General features: G+C 38.7%; 1 protein-coding gene across 1 annotated transcript in view; it reads left to right on the top strand.

The window, feature by feature from the left end:
- TAOK1 (TAO kinase 1) overlaps positions 1 to 23,308 on the top strand; it is a 150,846-nt gene that overhangs the window by 67,833 nt on the left and 59,705 nt on the right. Inside the window, exons 3-4 of the mRNA XM_003483075.5 lie at positions 14,842 to 14,913; positions 21,305 to 21,406. Coding sequence (XP_003483123.1) covers positions 14,842 to 14,913; positions 21,305 to 21,406 — 174 coding nt within the window. The remainder of the gene's footprint in view (positions 1 to 14,841; positions 14,914 to 21,304; positions 21,407 to 23,308) is intronic.

A 23,308-nucleotide genomic window follows, 5' to 3' on the forward strand; every position in this document is an offset into this window, starting at 1 on the left:
CTCTGTTTTTGGTTTTGTTTTGTTTTGTTTTGTTTTTGCTATTTCTTGGGCCTCTCTCACGGCATATGGAGGTTCCCAGGCTAGGGGTCGAATCAGAGCTATAGCTGCCAGCCTACGCCAGAGCCACAGCAACGCAGGATCCGAGCTGCGTCTGCGACCTACACCACAGCTCACAGCAACGCCAGATCCTTAACCCACTGAGCAAGGGCAGGGATTGAACCCGCAACCTCATGGTTCCTAGTCGGATTCGTTAACCACTGCGCCACGATGGGAACTCCTGTTTTTGGTTTTTTGAGGAACCTACCTCCACATTGTTTTCCATAGTGACTGCACCAATTTACATTCCTTCCAACAGTGTTCCCTTTTCTCCACACCCCTTCCAGAATTTGTTATTTGTAGATTTTTAATAATGGCCATTTTGACCCATGTGAGGTGGTACCTAATTGTCATTTTGATTTGCATTTCTCTGAAAATTAGTGACAGTGAGCATCTTTTCATGTGCTCATTGGCCGTCTGTTTTCTTTGGAAAAATGTCTGTTTAGATTTTCTGCCTATTTTTCAATTGGGTTGTTCATTTATTTATTTATTTTGTTACTGAGTTGTTTGAGCTGTTTGTATATTTTGGAAATTAAGCCCTTGTTGGTTGTATCATGTACAAACATTTTCTCCCAGTCCACAGGTAGTCTTTTTTCATTTATGATTTCCTTTGCTGCGCAAAAGTGTCTAAGTTTGGTTAGGTTCCTTTGGTTTGTTTGTTTGTTTTTCTTTTCAGGGCTGTACCCATGGCATAGGAAGTTCCCAGGCTAGGGGTTAAATTGGAGCTGCTACTGCTGGCCTACACCACAGCCACAGCAACTCCAGATCAGAGCCTTGTCTACAACCTACACCTTAGCTCACGGCAACGCCAAATCTTTAACCCATTGAGCAGGGCCAAGGATCGAACCTATGTCCTCATAGATACTAGTTGGGTTTATAACCACCAATCCACAACAAGAACTCCTCTGTTGGTTTATTTTTGCTTTTATTTCTGTTGCCTTGGGAGATGACCTTAAAAACATTGATAAAATTTATTTCAGAGAATGTTTTGCCTATGATCTTTTATGGGAGTTTTTTGGTATCATGTCTTATTTTTAAGTCTTTAACCCATTTTCAGTTTATTTTTGTGCATGTTGTGGGGAAGTGTTCTTACTTAATTGATTTACATGCAGCTGTCCTTTTTCCAACACAACTTATTGAAAGACTCTCTTCTCCATTGTATATTCTTGCCTCCTTTATTGAAGATTAATTGATTGTAGGTGTATAGGTTTATTTCTGGCCTCTCTATCCTGTTCTCTTGATTTATATGGCAGTTTTTTGCCAGTACCATGCTGTTTTGACTATTCTTAGTTTTGTAGTAATGCCTGAAGTCTGGGAGGTTATTCCTCCAAGTTTTGTTCTTTTTCCTCTAGATTGCTTTGGCAATGCTTGATCTTTTATGGTTCCATATACATTTTAATATTATTCTAGTTCTGTTAAAAGTATCATGGGTAATTTGATAGAGATCACATTAAATCTGTAGATTGCTTTGAGCAGTATGGCCATTTTTACAATATTATTTCTTCTAATTCAGGAGCATGGGATATCTTTTCATTTCTATAAATCATTTTTAGTTTCCTTTGTCATTATTTTTAGTTATCAGTGTATAAGTATTTTACTTCCTTGGCTAGGTTTATTCCTAAGTTTTTGTGGAGTTTTTGATGAGATTTTAAAAAAGATTAAAAAATAAAACTTTTCTGATATTTCATTGTTAGTGTAAAGAAATTCAACTGCTTTCTGTATATTAAACTTGCATTCTGTTCCCTTACTAAATTCATTTATCAATTCTAGTAGTTTTTGTGTAGAGTCTTTAGGGTTTTTTATATACATTATCATGTCATCTGCAAATAATGACAATTTAACCTCTTCCCTTTCAGTTCAGATACATTTATTTCTTTTTCTTTGTTTCTTTTTTGCTTTTTATGGCTGCACCCACAGCATATGGAGGTTCCCAGGCTAGGGGTCCATTCAGAGCTATAGCTGCTGGCCTACACCACAGCCATGGTATCAGATCCGAGCCACATCTGCGACTTAAACCACAGCTCATGGCAAGGCCAGATCCTTAACCCACTGAGCAAGGCCAGGTATCGAACCCGCAACCTCATGGTTCCTACTCAGATTCATTTCCACAGCACCATGACCGGAACTCCTATTTCTTGTCTGATTGCTCTAGTTAGGAATTCCAATATTAACTGTTGAATAGAAGTGGTGAGGGGGCATTCTTGTCTTGTTCCAGATTTTATTGGGAAGGGTTTCAGCTTTTCAACATTGAATATTTTGTTGACTGTGGATTTGTCATAAATAGCTTTTATTATGTTGAGATATGTTCCCTCTCTACCCATTTAAGTGAGAGTTTTTATCATGAATAAATGTTGAATTTCATCAGATGCTTTTTTTCCTGCATCTGTTAGCATGATCGTTTGGCTTTTGTCTCTGCTTTTGTTGATGTGGTGTATCACCTTGATTTGCATATGTTAAACCATCCTTGTGATCCTGGGATGAATCCAACATCATCATGGTGTATTACCTTTTTATGTGTTGTTGGATTCAGTTTGGTAATATTGTTTTAACACAATCCTATATCGTAGGCAATCTGTGATTACACCCTTTCACTCCAGTACCTTAAAATTACCACTAACATTACAACTCATGCAGAACACAGATAAATGTAAAAATGTCACAATTCTTCCAGATGGGGCTTTTAGTTCCACTAGATCACCACTTACTTTTTTATTTGTCTAATATTTCATTACAACCTTCCATAAGTTTTTCTTTCCATGCATTCACTATATGTATCATAAATCAGTTTTCGTTTAAAGTACCTAACTAGAGATTGCTCCTGAAAGCTCAGATCACATGCTTCAGTGAACTTCTCCCACATTCTTAATGTGCATTAGTTATGATTTAAAAATTCTTTTTTGTTTTCTTAGGGCCACACCCATGGCAAATGGAAGTTCCTAGGCTTGGGGTCAAATTGGCTTGTGCCACAGCCAAGCAACGCCAGATCCAATCAGCGTCTGCAACCTAATGTTTGTTTTTAAAAAATCTTTTATAAAGGAGTTAATTTTACATTAAAATCTGTCATGAGACCAGTTTGCTAATATTTTGCTGAGAATTTTTGCTTCTATCTTCATCAAAGATACTGGCCTGTAATTTTCTTATTGGTAGTATCTTTGTCTTGTTTTGGTATTAAGGTGATGGTGTCTTCACACATTATCTTTGGAAGTGTTGCCTCTTTTTCAGTTTTTTGGAAGGGTTTGAGAAGGATTGGTATAGGTTCTTCTTTGTATGCTTGGGAATGTAAGAATTCCCCAGTGAAGCTCCCTCATCCCAGACTTTTATTTGCGGGGAATTTGTTATTATTATTATAAATTGTATTTCGCTTCTGGTGATCAGGCAGTTCAAATTATCTACTTCTTCTTGATTATTTCCTCTCTAGTCTTTATTATTTCCTGCCTTCTGCTGACTTTAACTTTTGTTTGTTCTTCTTTTTCTAATTATTTTAGGTGGTAGTTTTGGTTATTTGAGATTTCTCTCTCTCTCTCTCTTTTTTTTTTTTTTTTTTTTGTGGAAGGCCTGTATTGCTTTGAACTGCCCTCTTAGGACTGCATTTACTACATTCTGTAGATTGGTATGGTTGTGTTTTTACTGTCAGTTGTCACAAGGCTTTTTTTTTTTTTTTTTTTTTTTTTTTTTTTTGGTCTTTTTGCCTTTTCTAGGGCCACTCCTGCAGCATATGGAGGTTCCCAGGCTAGGGGTCAAATCGGAGCTGTAGCCACTGGCCTACACCATAGCCGCAGCAATCCCAGATCCGAGCTGCGTCTGCGACCTACACCACAGCTCACAGCAATGCTGGATCCTTAACCCACTGAGCAAGGCCAGAGATTGAACCCGAAACCTCATGGTTCCTAGTTGGATTCATTAACCACTGAGCCATGACGGGAACTCCACAAGGCATTTTTTAAATTTCCTCTTTGATTTTGTTGTTGACATTTATTTATTTATTTATTTATTTTTGGTAGCATGTTATTTAGTCTCCATGTAATCTTTTTTTTTCTTGTTTGCTTTCCATGGTTGATTTCTCATTCCATGTTGTTGTGGGCAGGCAGAATTCTTGAAATAATTTCTATCTTCTTATGATTTCTTAAGACTTGTTTTATGTCCTAGTATGTGATCTGTCATAGAGCATGTTCCATGTGCATGAATGTGTATTCTGGGTTTTGCTGGATGTAATGTCCTAAAATATCTATTAAATATTAAATCTTACTATTCTGGAGTACCATTGTGGCTCAGTTGGTTAAGAACCTGACATAGTGTCCATGAGGATGCAAGTTTGACCCCTGGCCTTGCTCAGTGGGTTAAGTTTCCATCATTGCCACAAGCTGTGGTATAGGTCACAGACTCAGCTTGAATCCAGTGTTGCTGTGGCTGTGGTGTACACCTGTAGCTGCATCTCTGATTTGACCCCTAGCCTGGAAATTTCCATGTGCTGAAGGTGTGACCCCCAAATAAATAAATAAATAAATCTGAATATTCTATTGTGTCATTTAGGATTTCTGTTGCCTTACTGATTTTCTCTCTGGAAGATGTGTCCACTGATGTCAGTGGGATGTTAAAAGTCTCCTGCTATTACTGTATGCCCATTGATTTCTCCTTTTATGTCTGTTAGTATTTGTTTTATGTATTTAAGTGCTGCTATATTGGGTGCATATCTTTTTTTTTTTTTTTTGTCTTTTGTCTTTTTGTCTTTTGTTGTTGTTGTTGTTGTTGTTGTTGCTATTTCTTGGGCCGCTCCCACGGCATATGGAGGTTCCCAGGCTAAGGGTTGAATCGGAGCTGTAGCCACCGGCCTACGCCAGAGCCACAGCAACGCGGGATCCGAGCCGCGTCTGCAACCTACACCAGAGCTCACGGCAACGCTGGATCGTTAACCCACTGAGCAAGGGCAGGGACTGAACCCGCAACCTCATGGTTCCTAGTCGGATTCGTTAACCACTGCGCCACGACGGGAACTCCTGGGTGCATATCTTTTAATGAGTATAATATCCTCTTCTTGTATTGATTCTTTTATCATTGTATAGCATCCTTCTTTTATCTTTATGACCTTTGTTTTAAAGTCTCTTTCTTTGATATGAGCATTGCTACCCCTTCTTTCCTGTCACTTCCATTTGCATGAAATGTCCTTTTCCATCCCTTCACTTTCAGTAGGTACATACTTAGCTATAAAGTAGGTCTCTTGTAGGCAGCATATTATAGGCTTTTTTAAAAATTATTATCCAATTTGCCACTCCATGTCTTTTGATTGTAGCATTGATATTTAAGGTAATTATTGGTAGAGATATATGTGTTTTTCTTTTTATGGCTGCATTTGTGGCATATGGAAGTTCCCAGGCTAAGGGTCGAATCAGAGCTGCAGGTGCAGGCCTCCACCACAGCTACAGCAACACCAGATCTGAGCTGCATCTGCCACCTACACCACAGCTTGCAGCAACACTGGAACCTTAACCCACTGAGTGAGACCAGAGATCAAAGCCACATCCTCACAGAGACAATGTCAAGTCCTTAACCTGCTGAGCCACAATGAGAACTCCTGGTCCTTTTCTATTCTGATAGCAAGTCCATTGTCATTGTTTTTCCTCAGTGTGTGCTTGATTTTGGGGCGTGATTGTGTGGTGTGACCAGAGCCTGTACTGGATGTTGAGGGTGGGGTCTTCTCTTTGCTCTGTGATTATTACACAGCCCTACAGGGGACAGAGTATGGAACTCAGTTGTTGGAATAGAAACCACCAAATTCGTTTCTGAGCTGTGGTGTGAGGTTTGTGGGACTAGGGCACTTCTGCTGGAAGAAGAGCCACTGAGGATTCCTCTGCAGGAGCCGTTATCTGGGGAGTGTGCTCGGTGGTGTTACCTGTCCTCTCTTGTGGGCATTCACAAAGTGCACTCTGATTGGCACTGCTGCTGGCCTCACCTGAGTTGTGAGAATGTAGGCAGTCAGCCCAGATGTCCCTCATTCGCTGTGTTTCCAAAGCCACCAGTGCAGATCTACCAAAGTCAGGCACCTGGGCCTGCCATGGAAGTTATAGAATCACCTCAGGCCCTGGCCCAACCACTGCATGTCTGCGCTGCCCCAAACCTGCAGACCCACCCCAGTCACAGGAGCACCAGTAATTTTCTGCAATGTCCTGTAGGCACTGAGCTTGCAAAGCACCCACAGCATCATAAATCTGCATAGCCCCTGGGGATAGGCTCAGATTTCAGCCCCACCTCCACGTGTGTGCTTCCAGAACTCGTAGAGGTGGAGTCACATCTGCTCTATGTGGAGAATAAAGTTGTTATGATGAGCCGATCCTCTCCCTTCACAAGTATGTTAACAATGTGGCTTCTGTTGATACCTGGGGCTGTCTTGCTCACACCCCCATTTGCGGTCTGGACTACACTCCATTCTTTTGGGCTGTCTCTGCATAGCCAACCCTAGTCTTCTCTCCAGGTCTGACCATTGAAGTATAAGTTTCAGTATTCAGACCCCATATGCACCAGGAGACACACATCTGGGGAATGGCTGGGGAATGCAGCCAGGTAGGTGGCAAGGACCATCTGTGCTGGTTTCTCTTTTCTGCCTCCCACAAGCTGGTTGCTATACTCTCTGAGCCTCTGGAGCTTACTATCTGTCCCAGCTGTTCTTAAGGCAAATGAAAGGGGTCCCTAGGCTGAAGGAACCTTTCTTCTTGTATAGTTTCTTCCCAGGTGTGCAGGTCCCATCACGCTTTCATCCAACCCGGTTATGTGGTGATTTTTCTTGTAGCTTTGGTTGTATGAGGTCTTCTGCCAGCTTTCAATAGATATTCTGTGAGAACTGTTCTACATGTAGATGTATTTTTGATGTATTTGTGGGAGGAAGTGAGCTCCACCTCCTTCTATCCTGCCATCATGATCTTGAGAAGCAGATTTCTTAATGTTCAGGAAAGAAGTTAGTAAAGAAATGGGTTCGCCCAGTGGAGTTCCATCATGGCACGGTGGAAATGAATCCAACTAGGAACCATAAGGTTGCGGGTTCAATCCCTGACCTTGCTCATTGGTTAAGGATCCAGCGTTGCCTTGAGCTGTGGTGTAGGTTGCAGATGCGGCTCAGATCTGGTGTTGCTGTGGCGTAGGCTGGCAGCTGTAGCTCTGATTAGACCCCTGGCCTGGGAATCTCCATATGCCACGGATGCGGCCCTAAAAAGCAAAAAAATAAAATAAGAAAGAAATGGGGATGGCCAGAAATAACCCTTTTGTGCATTGGATTGGAATTGGGGGTATCTGTGGGAACTCCTTTGTCTCTTTCATGCACACACACAGATAAACACACATATACATAAAATAAAAATTCCTTTTATTAAGTGAAGAAGGACTAAGGGAAATAATTGTTGCAGTCAAGATCTAATAAATACTAAAATTGGTGGGTAAAAGTTTGAGAAGAAACAGGATTATATGCATAATCTCAGATACAGTCCCAAAGATATTCATTAATTAAAATGGAAAAATTAGTGTAGAAACCTGGCAGAAACTACCTTAACCAAGTGATCAAGGTTAATATCACTAAAAATATTGACATCATATACCCCATCTCTGATATGACAGTGAGACAGTCACATCATTTCATTGGCATTCTTATTTAAAAATGCATGAACTTAATTATGAAGAAATAGCATACAAACTAGGGAACTTTATACAAAATAATCTTTACTCTCCAGAGGTGTCAAGATTAAACAGAGATTTAGGAACTGTCACAGATTGGAGGAGGGAAAGGCAACGTGAGAATCAAATGCAGTGTAGGGTCCCGGAACAGAAAAGGGTTATTAGTATAAAAATTGGTGAAATTCAAATAAAGCCTATAGTTTAGTTTGTAGTTAATAATTTTACCATTGTTAATTTCTTATTTTTGATGATTTTATCATACAAGATGTTAACAATAGGTGAAGCTGGGCAAAGGGTATGCAGCAACTTTCTGTAATATTTTTGAAACATATCCGTAAGTCTAAAACTATTTCAAAGTAAGAGCAGATTGGGGGGGGGCACATCATGGCATACGGAAATTTCCAGGGCAGGGGCTGAATTTGAGCCACAGCTGTGACCTATAGCACATGTAGGACAACACTGGATCCATAACCCACTGTCCTGGGCTGGAGATTGAATCCATGCTGCCAAAGATACAATGCCAGGGGTATAAATAAGTTTTCGTTGATTTTTTTTTTTCCTTCAGAAAAATAATGTAAGCTTTAGAAATAAAATTTTCCAGGAAATAAAATTAGCAGTTAAAGGAATATGTTTTATTTTTAAGACTATAACTTTAAGTTGAGCCAGTGATGTACTATTCTAAAGCCTTAAAATGTCTTTAAGTAGTACTTTCTTAATTTGTAGGGAAAAACTCCACTCATTGATTTCTTCTTTGTATTAAAGTCCCCCCCCAAGCAACGAGTATTACACATGTGTTTAATATTTCAGCAGTATTATGAATTTAGTCTTGTTGTTATGGGCACCTTAGAATTGAAACTACAATTTAAAATATTATTTCCCTGGAGAAGATGTTCAGATTCTTAACAATTTTAACTTTTGGTTTATAACCCCATTTATAGATTGGAGACAAAAAAAATAATTTAAAAAAATTAGCTAATTTCACTACTCAAAAATAACTACTGTTAACTCTTAGGTATCTAACTTACAGAATTTTCTTCTGTACACCTGCTGTATGTATGTTTCATGTTACATTTAATTTCTGAACCAGACACAAAATACAGAAGAGGGGACACAGAAAACATATTTCAAAAACAACCCTTTTTCTGTATTTCAGTTTTGTTTTGAGTTTATGCTTTTACCTTTCTTCTCCAAACACACTAATGTGGAGAAATAGAGACTAAAGAAAAAATATATGTGGAATCTTAGAAGTGAGCCCAGTAAAAGAACCCTATTGAGAAAAATCCTTGACAAATAGCCATTTAATATGTGCTGGTAGCATTTTTTTTAGTTTACTGATTTTATTTTGTTTTGTTTATATATTATAAATATACAGATACTAAATACATTGTTTGAGATTAGATTAATTATACCCTCATACAACCAACAGTTTAAGATATAGAATGGTGATAATTTTAGGAATGGAATGGAACAGCTAGAGATGGAATGACAGTTGCTGAGGTATACCTCTTTGAACAAGTGTTTTATGTATTTTAAAATTAAAACTAAATCATTATGTATGAGGGATTGTCACTGAAATGAAAGGTAGCAGGAACAGTGAACCCTACTATAGTTTAGACACAACCACATTGATGGGAAAATTAGAACTGATATGGGTAACTTTCATACACAGTATTTTAAGTGCATATCCTCCATCTGGTTGGGAGAAGGAAACTAGGCAAATCTTGAACTCTTCTTAATAGATTTATTTCATATTGGTATGGGTGTGTGACAGATCTGAAACTGTATGTTAAAGGATTGAGCAATGAGTAATGTTGATATTATTTGGAGTCAGGATCCTATCTATGAAAATATGGAAAGTTATGTAAGTGTGAAAGGTAAGAAAGAACCCTGTGTGGTCGGAAAGGAATTATTGATACTAATATGAAATAATTGTATGTTGTATGTGTGTCCCCTAGCTCCATCTGCTACAGGTTTCTAATTGTAATAAAACACCAGTAGTAATGAGCACGATTTAGCACCCAGACCTTGAATTCCTCAATAAAAGGAATAAGAGGAGGAGTGTCTCATTCTGATGTGGGACAGGGAACATAAAAGATAAGCCTTAGAAGACCTTGTACTTTCTGGTACAAAAGTGCTTTCGAAAAAGAGAAAAATATGAGCCTTGTCAAAAGGACATTGGAGCAAGCTTGGAGAAGCTCTCACTGGCCAAATCTGAAAGAATTTGTACATCAGTATAAAGGAAGTAGTGGATTATAATCCAATTAATAAAGTAGGAATTCATAATTTCCATAATAGATGAGGGATGGATGAAAAGGGAGAACTTTTCCTTACAATAGAATACCTGACCGATTAATGTGAAGGGAATGGTAGAGGTGGGGGAAAAAAATCAGCATTTTGTAATTGTCATAGTGAAGATTGTTTTGAGCTATTATCTTCAGTGTTTGCTAGATCTAAGGGAAAAATTTGGTGAGCAGGATGTTTACATGGTTTTAAAGTATCTCTCCACAGATTGCTTGTTAGATTCAAGGTAGGAAACAGTAACTGTAACTATGCATGTTGGGTGGGGGGGAGACAACACCATTTTGGGTGATGAGAATTGGTAACACCAGTGAGGAAAGGATACCTTGTGTATCTCCAGATATGATGGCCTGGGAAGGACACAATGTCATTCTTGTGGTATTCTGGCCACAGAATCTAATCTTGAAGAAATGACAGGCAAGCACAAATGCAGTTACATTCTCTAAAATACCACTGTATGTTCTTCAAAAATGCCAGTATCATGAAAGACAAGGGTTGTGGGATTGTTCTAGATTAGAGGAGACTAATAGGACATGATAAGTCAGCATGATATGTGATTCTGAAGGGAGGGGGAAAACGTGTTTGTGAACATTATCTGTTTTTATTTTTTGCTTTTTTAAGATATGAACAGGCAGAAGTCATATCTCATTTTAACTTTATCATTTAATTTTAATTTAATTGCCTTACTAATAAGGTTGGATTTTAATGGTCATTTTTAGTTAGACTTATTATTTTAAAATAATTTTAGATTTGCAGATAATTTCACAATTAGTATTTTCCCCTATAATCTTCACCCAGTTCCGTTAGTATGTTACATAATACATTATCAAAACTAAAAAAATCAGGATTTCCTGTCATGGCTCAGTGGTTAATGAATCCGACTAGGAGCCGTGAGGTTGCAGGTTTGATCCCTGGTCTCGCTCAGTGGGTTAAGGATCCAGCGTTGCCATGAACTGTGGTGTTGTGGCTCTGGCGTAGGCCAGCGGCTACAGCTCCAATTAGACCCCTAGCCTGGGAACCTCCATATGCCATGGATGTGGCCCTGGAAAAGACAAAAAAAAAAACAAAAAAAAAAAACAAAAAAACTAAGAAATCAACATTGATTCAATACTATTAACTAAACTATGTACTTTATTCAGATTTTCCCAGTTTTTCCAGTATATCTTCTCTATTCTGGAATCTAATCCAGGATACTGCACTGTATTTAGTATACCCACTTTTATATTAAGCTTTATCTTGGGCTAATTAAAAGCGTAGCTGTTTGGGAGTTCCCGTCGGAGTTCAGCAGAAACGAACCCAGCTAGTATCCCTGAAGACGCAGCTTTGATCCCTGGCATTGCTCAGTGGGTTAAGGATCCAGCATTGCCATGGTATAGGTCACAGATATGGCTTGGATCTGCTGTGGCTGTGGCTTAGGCTGGAAGCTGTACCTCCTATTATACCCCTAGCTTGGGAACTTCATATGCTGTGGGTAAAAAGAAAAAAAAAACCTTAAAAAATTGTAGCTATTTAGGGAGTTCCCGTCGTGGCCCAGTGGTTAACAAATCCGACTAGGAACTGTGAAGTTGCGGGTTCGATCCCTGCCCTTGCAGATGCGGCTCAGACCCTGCGTTGCTGTGGCTCTGGCATAGGCTGGCAGCTACAGCTCCGATTCGACCCCTAGCCCGGGAACCTCCATGTGCCGCGAGAGCGGCCCAAGAAATGGCAAAAAGACAAAAAAATAAATAAATAAATAAAAAATAAAAATAGGCAAAGGAGTTCCCATCATGGTTCAGTGGTTAACAAACTGTCTAGCATCCATGAGGACTCGGGTTCGATCCCTGGCCTTGCTCAGTGGGTTAAGGATCCAGCATTGCTGTGAACTGTGGTGTGAGTGGCAGATGTGGCTTGGATTCTGAGTTGCTGTGGCTGTGGTGTAGGCTGGCAGCTACACCTCCAATTCAACCCCTAGCTTGGGAAGCTTCATATGCCGCAGGTGCGGCCCTAAAAAGACAAAAGACAAAATAAATGCCTCAAAATAGGCAAAGGATCTGAAGTGACATTCTCCAGGAAAGATGTACAAATGCTAAGAAGCTCTTGAAAAGATGCTCAATATCATTAGTCACGATGTTAGTCATGATATATGATATCATTACATATGTGCTCAGTATCATTAGTCATGATATGTGCTATGTAACCACATGTTACATGGTTCTACTTACATATAATGTTTCTAGAGACTGGGCCAATCTCTAGAAACACAGAAAAGTGGATTAGTTGTTGCTTAGGGCTGAATGGTGGAGAAAAGGGATAAGAGGGTGATAACTTAAGGATATAAGGTTTCTTTAATTTTTAAGTTTTTTTTTTCTTTTTTTTTTTTTAGGGCCACACCTGCCGTATATGGAGGTTCCCAGGTTACGGGTCGAATTGGAGCTGTAGCTGCTGGCCTTCGCCACAGCCACAACAATGCCAGATCCAATCCACTTCTGCGACTTAGACCTCACCTCACAGTAACACTGGATCCGTAACCCACTGAGTGAGGCCAGGGATCAAACCTGCGTCCTCATGGATACTAGTCAGATTCGTTTCCTCTGAGCCACGATGGGAACTCTGGGGTTTCTTCTTTTTAATGGAGAAAAAATTTTTTTGTGGTAAAATACACATGAAGTTTCCTACTTTAACCGTTTCTAAGTGAACAATTTGGAGTTTGTTTTTGAGGTGCAGAAAGTTCTGAATTTGACTCTAATGGTGGTTGCATATATCTGTGTTCTAAAATGTCACTGAATTATTATATACATTAAAATTGGTGAATTGTATGGCATGTAAATTTATCTTACTTTAAAAAGAAAGGAATATAGCTGGCTAGACATGTTGATTCAAATAAAAGGTCTCAAAGATAGACAAGCAGATAGCATTTGGTAAAAAACAAATTTATATTCACAAGCAGGACTTATGTGGATAGGTCCACTACACACGTTACAATAAGTGGTACAAGTTTCCTATCCAATCCATTGGTAATGGAAATTGGAATGTACTTAGTTATTCCCAGGACCCATTTCTTTTTTGTAAGCCACTCTATTGAGATGTAATTTACATGTGTGCTGTCTTTTTTAACAAGTTTTTTGAAGTACAAATTACCATAAGTTCAGTTTTAAGTCCACATTTCAATGATTTTCAGTAAATACGAGTTTTACAGCCATCAACATAATCTCATTTGGAATATTTTATCTTTAGGAACTCATGAAAATCTGAATTGAAGATGAGTTCTTCCAACAGATGATTTGAGTTGGTTCTGATCCTTTTAGTGAACTCATTTTAGATATTTTGCGTCTTTTCTCATGTACTTTCTTGATGCATATATTATATGTTTGTTTTTTTGTGTGTGTTCTTGTTTTTTTGGTCTTTTTGCCTTTTCTAGGGCCGCTTTCGCGGCACATGGAGGTTCCCAGGCTAGGAGTCCAATCAGAGCCGTAGCCACCAGCCTACGCCAGAGCCACAGCAACGCGGGTCTGCAACCTACATCACAGCTCACGGCATTGCCGGATCGTCAAGGCCAGGGATCAAACCCTCGTCCTCACCACACCACACCACAAAAACTCCCAACTTTTTAAAAATTGGTAAATTATGAAATGTTTTTCTAGTATCAAAATCTTTTACATTTCTGTAACTATAGTATACTTTAAGTGAAAGATTCTTTTAATGCCCTGTAATATTTTTAAATTTTCATTTAGAATTCTCTTGTCTGTATTTGCAAGTGAAAGTGTTACCTGACTTTCTATTTTGTGTTGTGAGGCTTTAGTTATCATGTTATACTGCCTTCGTAAAATCAGTAGGATAGCTTTACTTTTTTTCTCCCCTTATATCTGGAAAAGTTCATACTGTAAAACTATTTTCCACTCAAAAGTTTCTTGTATTGCAGTTCCCATTGTGGCTCAGTGGTTAATGAATCCAACTAGGAACCATGAGGTTTTGGGTTCAATCCCTGGCCTTGCTCAGTGTGTTAAAGATCCGGTGTTGTTGTGAGGTGTGGCTGTGAGCTGTGGTGCAGGTCGCAGGTGTGGCTCAGATCCCACGTTGCTGTGGCTTTGGCGTAAGCTGGTGGCCACAGCTCTGATTGGATCCTTAGCCTGGGAACCTCCATATGCTTCGGGTGCAGCCCTAGAAAAGACCAAAAAAAAAAAAAAAAAAAAAAAGCATTTTGTTTTGTTCCTCAGTGTATGGAAGTTCCCAGGCTAAGGGTCAAATCCAAGCTGCATTTGTGACCTATGCCATACCTTGTGGCAGCGCCACCAATTCCTTAACCCACTGAGTGAGGCCAGGAATCGAACCAGCATTCTCACAGATGCTCTGTTGGGTTTTTAGCGCACTGAACCACAACGGGAACTCTTCAAAAGTATTTTTAAATTATTCATTGGTATTCATTTTCTTCCATAGATCAATTTTAGTAATTTATTCCTTACTAGAAAATTGTCCATTTCATTGTAATTTCAGAAATGATTAGCATAGTTTGTACATACTAAGGCTCGTTTTTGTCTCTTTGCTATAGTGCTCTTCAAATTTGTTTTTTCCCCTTAACTAGATTCTCAAAGTAAACCTGCTTTGTATTTTTTTCCAAAGTAGCAGCTCCTGGATAACTTGATAAGTTTTACTATATGGTTATTGGGTTTTATTTTTGATTTTAAGTATTCTTTAAAGGCAGTTTCAATGTCCTTTTTTGACATAGTAGTCTATAAATGCTTTTATTCTCAGAGAAATTATTATATAGATTTAATCTGTTAATTTTTACAAAAGTCCTTTCTTTGTTTTTTCTAGGCACGAGATGTGCGCACCAATGAAGTGGTGGCTATCAAGAAAATGTCTTATAGTGGAAAGCAGTCCACTGAGGTAGGTGAAATACATACATTCTTATTGACAAGTTAGAAAAAGACATACTTTTTTTTTATTTTATTAAAGTATAGTTGATTTATAGTGTTGTCAGTTTCTGCTGTACTCAGAATGACCCAGTAATACATATGTGTGTAGGTACATATATGTCATACATATGTTATGATACACACGTCCTTTTTCTCATATTATCTTCCATCATGTTCTATCCCAAGAGATTGGATATAGTTCCCTGTACCATACAGTTGGAGACATACTATTTTTAATTGAGGATACCTGGGAATTTTTTCAAAAAAGTGTAATATACATAAAAGTTTACAAATATTGGAGTTCTCTTATGGTGCAGAAGGTTGGGGATCTGGCATTGTCATTGCAGCAGCTTCAGTTTTTACTGTGGCATTGGTTCAATCCCTGCTCCAGGAACTTCAGCATGCTTCAGGCACAGCCAAAAAAAAAAAAAAAAGTACACATATATGAAGTATGTATCTCAGTGTATTTTCTTTCACAAACCGAGTGTACCTTGTACCTGGAGTGTACCTTGTACCTGGAGCTATAAAGAGCACATTATTAGCATCCTAAATCCTCCCAACTTGTCTCCCCAGGCTTTGATTTTTTTACCTGGGATACATTTTTAAACTGATAGATATATTACTCTATCATAGAAGGATTTATCACTTTCTAAGAAAGTAAACTGGAATAAGATGGATTTAACATTAAAGTATATTGGATATAATTATTTTAATGATTTGGAAATTGTTTAAGAAATGTTTTAAATAATCAACAGACAATAGATACCTAGTCTGAAAAATCATAAAATTAATGGTACTACACTAGGTCTGCTTAGTTTGATGTCAGAGAATGTTTTGCCTATATTCTCTTCTAGGAGTTGTAAGGTGCCATCTCTTATGTTTGTTTTTAGCTATGTTGAGTTTATTTGCATGCATGCTATGAAGATGTGTTCTAGTTTCATTGATTTACTTGCAGCTTCCAGTTTCGCCAGCACCACTTACTGAAGAGACTATTTCCCATTTTATATTGTTGTCTCTTTTGTTGAAGATTAATTGACCATAGGTGTTTGGGATTATTTCTGGGCTCTCTGTTCTGTTCCATTGGTCCATATATTTGTTTTTGTACCAGAACCACACTGTCTTGGTTATTGTAGCTTTGTAGTATTATCTCAAGTCTGGGAGAGTTATACCTCCTGCTTTGTTTTGTTTTTTGTTTTCCTAAGGATTGCTTTGGCAATTCTGGGTCTTTGATGGTTACATATAAATTTTTGGATTATTTGTTTTAGTTCTGTGAAAAATGTTATGAGTGATTTGATAGGGATTGCATTAAATCTATTGATTGCTTTGGGTAGTATGGCCATTTTACAATATTAATTCTTCCAATCATGAGATATCTTTCCATTTCTTTTTTTTTAATTAATTAATTTTTTTCTAACTTTCCATTTCTTTGAATCCACTTTAATTTCCTTTATCAATGTTTTATAATTCTCAGCATATGAGTCTTTCACTTCTGTGGTCAGGTTTATTCCTAGGTATTTTATTTTGGGGGGTACGATTTTAAAAAGCATTGTTTTCTTATATTCCTTTTCTTTTTTTTTTTTTGTCTTTTTGCTATTTCTTGGGCCGCTCCTGCGGCATATGGAGGTTCCCAGGCTAGGGGTCCAATCAGAGCTGTAGCCACTGGCCTACGCCAGAGCCACAGCAACGTGGGATCCGAGCCGCGTCTGCAACCTACACCACAGCTTGCGGCAATGCCGGATCGTTAACCCACTGAGAAAGGGCAGGGACCGAACCTGCAACCTCATGGTTCCTAGTCGGATTCGTTAACCACTGCGCCACGACGGGAACTCCATATTCCTTTTCTGATATTTCATGGCAAGTATATAGTAATGCCACTGATTTCTTGTATCCTGCGACTTTGCTGAATTCGTTCATCAGTTTGTGTAGTTTTTGTGTAGAGTCCTTATGGTTTTCTCTACATATATAGATAATATGTCATCTGAATATAACAACAGTTTTAACTCTTCCTTTCCAATTCAGATATTATTTATGTATTTATTTATTTAGTCTTTTTTTTTTAGGGCTGCACCCGTGGCATATGGAGATTCCCAGGCTAGGGGTTAAATTGGAGCTGTAGCTGATGGTCTATGCCGTGTCCACAGCAATGCCAGATACAAGCTGCATTTGCAACCTATGCTACAGCTCATTTTAAAGCCAGATCCTTAACCCACTAGTCAGGTTCATTACTGCTGAGCCATAATGGGAACTCATGGATACCTTTTTTTTCTTTCTTCTCTCAGATTGCTGTGGACTGGACAGTATATTTTATTTAGTTGAATTAATTTATTTTATGAAACATAGTCTACTAGGTTTTTTTTTTTCTTTTATGGCTGCATTTGCAGCATATGAAAGTTCCCAGGCCAGGGATAGAATTTAGTTTATGAAACATAGTCTACTAGGTTTTTTTTTCTTTTATGGCTGCATTTGCAGCATATGAAAGTTCCCAGGCCAAGGATAGAATCCCAGCTGCTGTTGTGACCTACGCCATAGCTGCAGCAATGCTGAATCCTTTAAACCACTGTGATAGGCCAGGGATCGAACCTGAGCTGCTGCAGTCAGATTCTTAACCTGCAGTGGCACAGCAAGGAACTCCTGGTATCTTTTTTTTTTTAGGGCCGCACCCCCAGCACATGGAGGTTTCCAGGTTAGGGAGCTTCCAGTCGATTTGGAGCTGCAGCTGCCAGCCTGCACCACAGCCATAGCAGCACGAGATCCTTAACCCTCTGAGCAAGGCCACATCCTCATGCATCCTAGTCAGGATCATTACCACTGAGCCACAATGGGAACTCGTCCTAGCCTACTTATTAAAACTAGTATTTGGAGTTCTCTGGTGGCTCAGTGGGTTAAGGATTCAGTGTTGTCACTGTTGTGGCTCAGGTTACGGCTGTGGTATGAGTTCAGTCCCTAGCCTGGCAACTTACTTATACCACAGGAATGGCCAATAAATAAATAAATAATAAATAAATAAGTAAAACTAGTATCTAGCCATCTTTTTTTTTTGGGGGGGGTGCTATTTAGGGCTGTACATGCAGCATATGGAATTTCCCAGGCTAGGAGTTGAATCTTAGATACAGCTGCCAGCCTGTGCCACAGCCACGCTGGATCTGAGCCGAATCTGCGACCTACACCACAGCTCATGGCAATGCTGGACCCCCCGACCCACTGAGCAAAGCCAGAAATCAAACTTTCGTCTTTGTGGATACTGGTTGGATTTGTTTCCGCTGCACCGCAGTGGGAACGCCCATCTTTAATTTTTTAATGTAGTTATTTTTAATTGTGGTAAAATACACACATAACAAAATTTACACATAACATCTTAAGTATTTTTAATTCTACAGTTCATTGGAATTAAGAACATTCACATTGTTTTGCAACCATCACCATCATTCATCTCCAGAACTCTTCATCTTGAAAAACTGAAATTCTTTATCCATTACAATAACTCCCCATTCCCACTTCTCCTCAGCCCCTGGAAATCACGGTCGTGCTCTTTGTCTCTATAAATTTGACTACTTTCAGTATCTCATATAAGTGAAATTATGCAGTATTTGTCCTTTCATTACTGGTTTATTTCACCTAACATAATGTCTTCAGAGTTCACCCATGTTGCAGGATATGTCATAATTGTCATCATTTTTTAGGCTGAGTTTTGTGTGTGTGTGTGTGTGTGTGTGTGTAAATTACCACATTTTGTTCATCCATCCAGTGATCTGTCAGTGGATGTTTAGGTTTCTTCTGCCTCTTGGTTATTGTGAATTACGCTGCTATGAACAAGTGCTAAAAACTTTTTTGAGTCTCTAGTTTCAGTTCTTGAGGTATATATGCCCAGAGTTAGAATTGCTGGCTCAGTCTTAATTTTTAAAGATTTTGATTTTTTTTTTTTCTTTTCTTTTTTTTTTTTTTTTTTTGTCTTTTCCAGGGCTGCACCCACGACATATGGAGGTTCCCAGGGTAGGGGTCTAGTCGGAGCTGTAGCCACCACCCTGCACCACAGCCACAGCAACGCCGGATCCAAGCTGTGTCTGCAACCTACACAGCTCACGGCAACACCGGATCCTTAACCCACTGATCGAGGCCAGGGATCGAACCTGCAACCTCTGGTTCCTGGTCAGATTTGTTAACCACTGAGCCACAACAGGAACTCCAATTTTTTCTTTTTTCTAGAACTTTTTATAAGGTAAATCTCGTTTTTGTGATGATGATACTATAGGTTAACACTATTATATTTATATCCCTCTTCCATTATTTTGTTATCTAAAAAACTCAGTTTCTTACAGGGATATTCTCATTTTATTTTCCTTCTAGAATGAGCTGTAGAACTGGCTTTCATACTTGTATTATGTTGGAGCCTAGAACAAAAAGTTTCATTTAGGGGATCGTCTCTTCACATCTAATATTAATGTCCTCAGTGAAAGTTTTTTACATTGAAAAATGTGGAATTTTAGTTTATTTTGAAAGTTTGCCTTCTATGTCATTGAAATTTGAAATTTTAACACAATGAAACATTTTCAGATTTTGGGATCTTATCTCTTACACATTTTATATAAAACATTGTGAATATATTTTGCTGTATTTTGTTGAGGGCTTGTGAAATAATGTAGGAGACATATCACTTGTATTCTAATACAAACCATTTTCTAAAACTTTTCTACTATGCTAGTTCCCTTGCTTTTAGAAATATAGCCTAAGGCAGTGGTAAAGCTTGAAATAACTAAAACAAGGACAAAAAAATAGATTCCTGGTTCCTATCCCATACATACTAGGCCTCCAGAATCTCTGGGTATGGATCCAAGGACCTGGGTCCTCTGGGTTCTTAAGAGAAGCTATTTTTGGGGGGGAGGGTTGTTGTGGCTCAGCAGGTTAAGGACCAGATGTTGTCTGTGTGAGAATTCAAGTTTGATCCCTGACTTTGCTCAGTGGTTTAAGGATCTAGCATTGCTGCAAGCTGTGGTGTAGGTCAGAGATGTGACTTGGATACAGTGTTGCTGTGGCTATGGCATAGACCCCAGCTGCAGCTCCAATTCAACCCTGGCCCAGGAACTTCCATGTGCTGCAGGTGCAGCTGTAAAAAGGAAAAAAGAAAGAGAGTAACTATGTTTAGGACATGACCTAAGTGTCTAAGGTTGTGTGGAGTAGCTTATGGCTGAAGGTTTATCTGTATTTCCTGAGGAAGGCAGTTAGTAAAATATTTTCATACTTTTATTTTTTGTGAACTTTCCCATGTGATAACTAATTACTTTCTAGCATTTTATTTTAGAAAGTGTGCTTTTATGGGTTTAGATCTTTGAGTTTAAAAAGCAAACAAAGGAGTTCCCATCGTGGCGCAGTGGTTAACGAATCCGACTAGGAACCATGAGGTTGCGGGTTCGGTCCCTGCCCTTGCTCAGTGGGTTAAGGACCCGGCGTTGCCGTGAGCTGTGGTGTAGGTTGCAGACATGGCTCGGATCGCGGGAGCGGCCCAAAGAAATAGCAAAAAGACAAAAAAAAAAAAAAAAAGCAAACAAAGCCTAAAATTCCTGCTGTGGTATAGTGGGTTAAGAATGTGACTGTAGCGGCTCAGATCTCTGTGGAGGTGGAGGTTCAATCCCAGGCTTGGTGCAGTGGGTTAAAGGATTTATGCAGCGTTGCTGTGAGCTGTGGTGTACGTAACAGACCCGGCTCGGATCTGGTGTTTCTGTGGCTGTGGCCTAGGCTGGCAGCTTGTGGGTTCGATTCAGTCCCTAGCCTGGGAACATCCATATGCCATGGGTGCAGCCCTAAAAAGCCAAAAAAAAAAAAAAAAAGGATCTGGTGTCATGCAGCAGTGGTACAGGTCACAGGTATAGCTCAGATTCAGTCTCTGGCATGGGAAAAATGGATGTCGCCATTTTTTTTTTTTTTTTTTTTTAATGGCAAACAAAGCCTTAACATTTGGTCAAAAACATAAACCAAAGCACAATAAATAGGTGGGCATGTAAATTATACATCAAAAAGCAGCAAATAAGAAAGGGAAGTTGCATGAGCTTCTGAAGAAAAATAACTAAATATGTTATATAGTTTTCATCAGCATGTTTGGTATGTGGTTGTAAAATTTAACAAGACTTATTGATAAGTTTTACTAAACTAAAATTTGTCCTACCTTGAATGAAAAATTTTATAACGTATGTATTGGAGTTATAAACTGTATGAACCTAATTTTTAAATGTATCATTTTGATACTTAAATATTATAAAGTTCTATGTTCTCAATAACCCTTCTTAATCTAGTACTTTTTTTCTTATATAATTTTCTAAGGGAAAGCAATTGTTCCTAATTTTTTCCTATATTTTTTCTTCTCCCCACAGAAATGGCAGGATATTATTAAGGAAGTCAAGTTTCTGCAAAGAATAAAACATCCCAACAGTATAGAATATAAAGGTTGCTATTTACGCGAGCACACAGCATGGGTAGGTACATGCTTTTCCCTTGCTGTAATTTTAGTTTTCATTTAGAATTAAAGATTTCAAGAATATCTCAATATGGTTGTGTAAGGGCATGCAAAAACACCTTGAAATGTTAATTCATACTGAGAGCAAGAGCAACTTTTAAAAAACTCCTCTGCAATAAGAGATAATAGGACTTTTGCAAGTTACTCTAGAGATTTAGCTGATCTTTATGTACATGGTACAGTGTTCTCTGACAGTTTTTGGCAGTATCATTCTTCAAATGATTTATCAAACATTGTGAAGGAGTTCCCTTGTGGCACAACAGGCTAAGGTTGTCAGTGCAGCAGCTTGTGTCACTGCTATGGTTTGAGTTTGATCCTTGTCCTGGGAACTTACACATGCTGTGTGCATGTCCCCCCCGCCCAAAACCCACCAGTGCAAATAACACACAAAACATGTGAAAACAGTATTACTTAGGGGTGAAACTTAGCATGTCTTTTTGACATAAATGTATTGTAATCTGTTTAACCAGGAAGATCTTGGTGAAGTCCTGATGAGTCCTGGTGAAATTTGAACTGGCTGTGATTCCTTGACTGAATAATACTAATGGTAGAGAATTGAGAAATGTTACTATTAGAAGTGGGGGTTAATTGGAGTTTCTCTTGTTGCTCTGCAGTAACAAACCCAGCTAGTATCCATGAGGATGTGGATTCAATCCCTGGCCCTGCTTAGTGGGTTAGGGACTCGACCTTGCCGTGAGCTGTGGTATAGGTTGCAGAAACGGCTCAGGTCTCATGTGGCTGTGGCTGTGGCTGTGGCATAGGTCAGCTGCTGCAGCTCCAGTTCAACCCCTGGCCTGAGAATTTCCATGTGCCATGGGTGTGACCCTAAAAAAAAAAACAAAAAAAAAAATGGGAATTAATTTTGTCCCATTGAGGTAACAATTTAGTAAACTCCTTGCAATAGGAGATAATACTTGCAATAAGATAATACTGTAGTGTTGTGGGCTTAATATCTGTATCCTTTAGAGAAAGACTAAATTTTCTTTAAAGCAGAATGATCCCATAAGTAATTTAATAAATCACAGCTGATTTTCATTTTAGTATACAGAACTTAGATTTAGATTTGTAATGTTTGGCGCATTTTTATCCAGTTTTATTTTGGTAGTGGCAGTGGTACTCCTAAATACAAGACTGTGGTTAAAGAAAACGCAGTAACATCCGGGAGATTACCTCTCTGTCTCCCAAGCATCTCCATTTGTAAAATAAGGATAATAGTAGGACCTACTTTATAAGTTAGTTGTGAGTATTAAATTAGTTAATGTATAGAAAATACCTGGCACATAGCCGGTGCCCTTTGTTTGCTTTAACTGTAACCTGCAGATAGTTCCAGAAGACAGTTTTCTAATTCCTAGAAATTATCAGTGTTGCTACTACAGACGAATAGTAACAGAATATGTATATTCCTGTGTAATTTTAGTAGTAGTTATATATGAAAAATATGTATCTTATACAAATGATTATATGTTGGTATTATAAAATTAATGTTATCATTTGGTTAACTTTATGTGTTTAAATTTCCAAATACTTAAAAATTCATTTCTTAAGGTAAATGGTGACTGGGGTTTGTTTTACTTCAAACCATCTTTTTTTTTTTTGCTTTGCTTTTTTTTAGGGCTGCACCCACGGCATGTGGAGGTTTCCAGGCTAGGGGTCCAATAGAGCTACAGCCGCTGGCCACAGCCACAGCAACATCAGATCCGAGCCATGTCTGCGACCTACACCACAGCTCATGGCAACACTGGATCCTTAACCCACTGAGCAAGGCTAGGGATCGAACCTGCAACCTCATGGTTCCTAGTTGAATTTGTCTCTGCTGTGCCACGACGGGAACTCTCCAAACCATCTTCGTAATCTCCTTGGT

Source organism: Sus scrofa, chromosome 12 (assembly GCF_054392235.1).
Source record: "Sus scrofa isolate SSC_HxYL_T2T_F1_AM1 chromosome 12, Sscrofa_HxYL_maternal_Yorkshire_Landrace_v2.0, whole genome shotgun sequence".
Lineage (NCBI taxonomy): Eukaryota > Metazoa > Chordata > Mammalia > Artiodactyla > Suidae > Sus > Sus scrofa.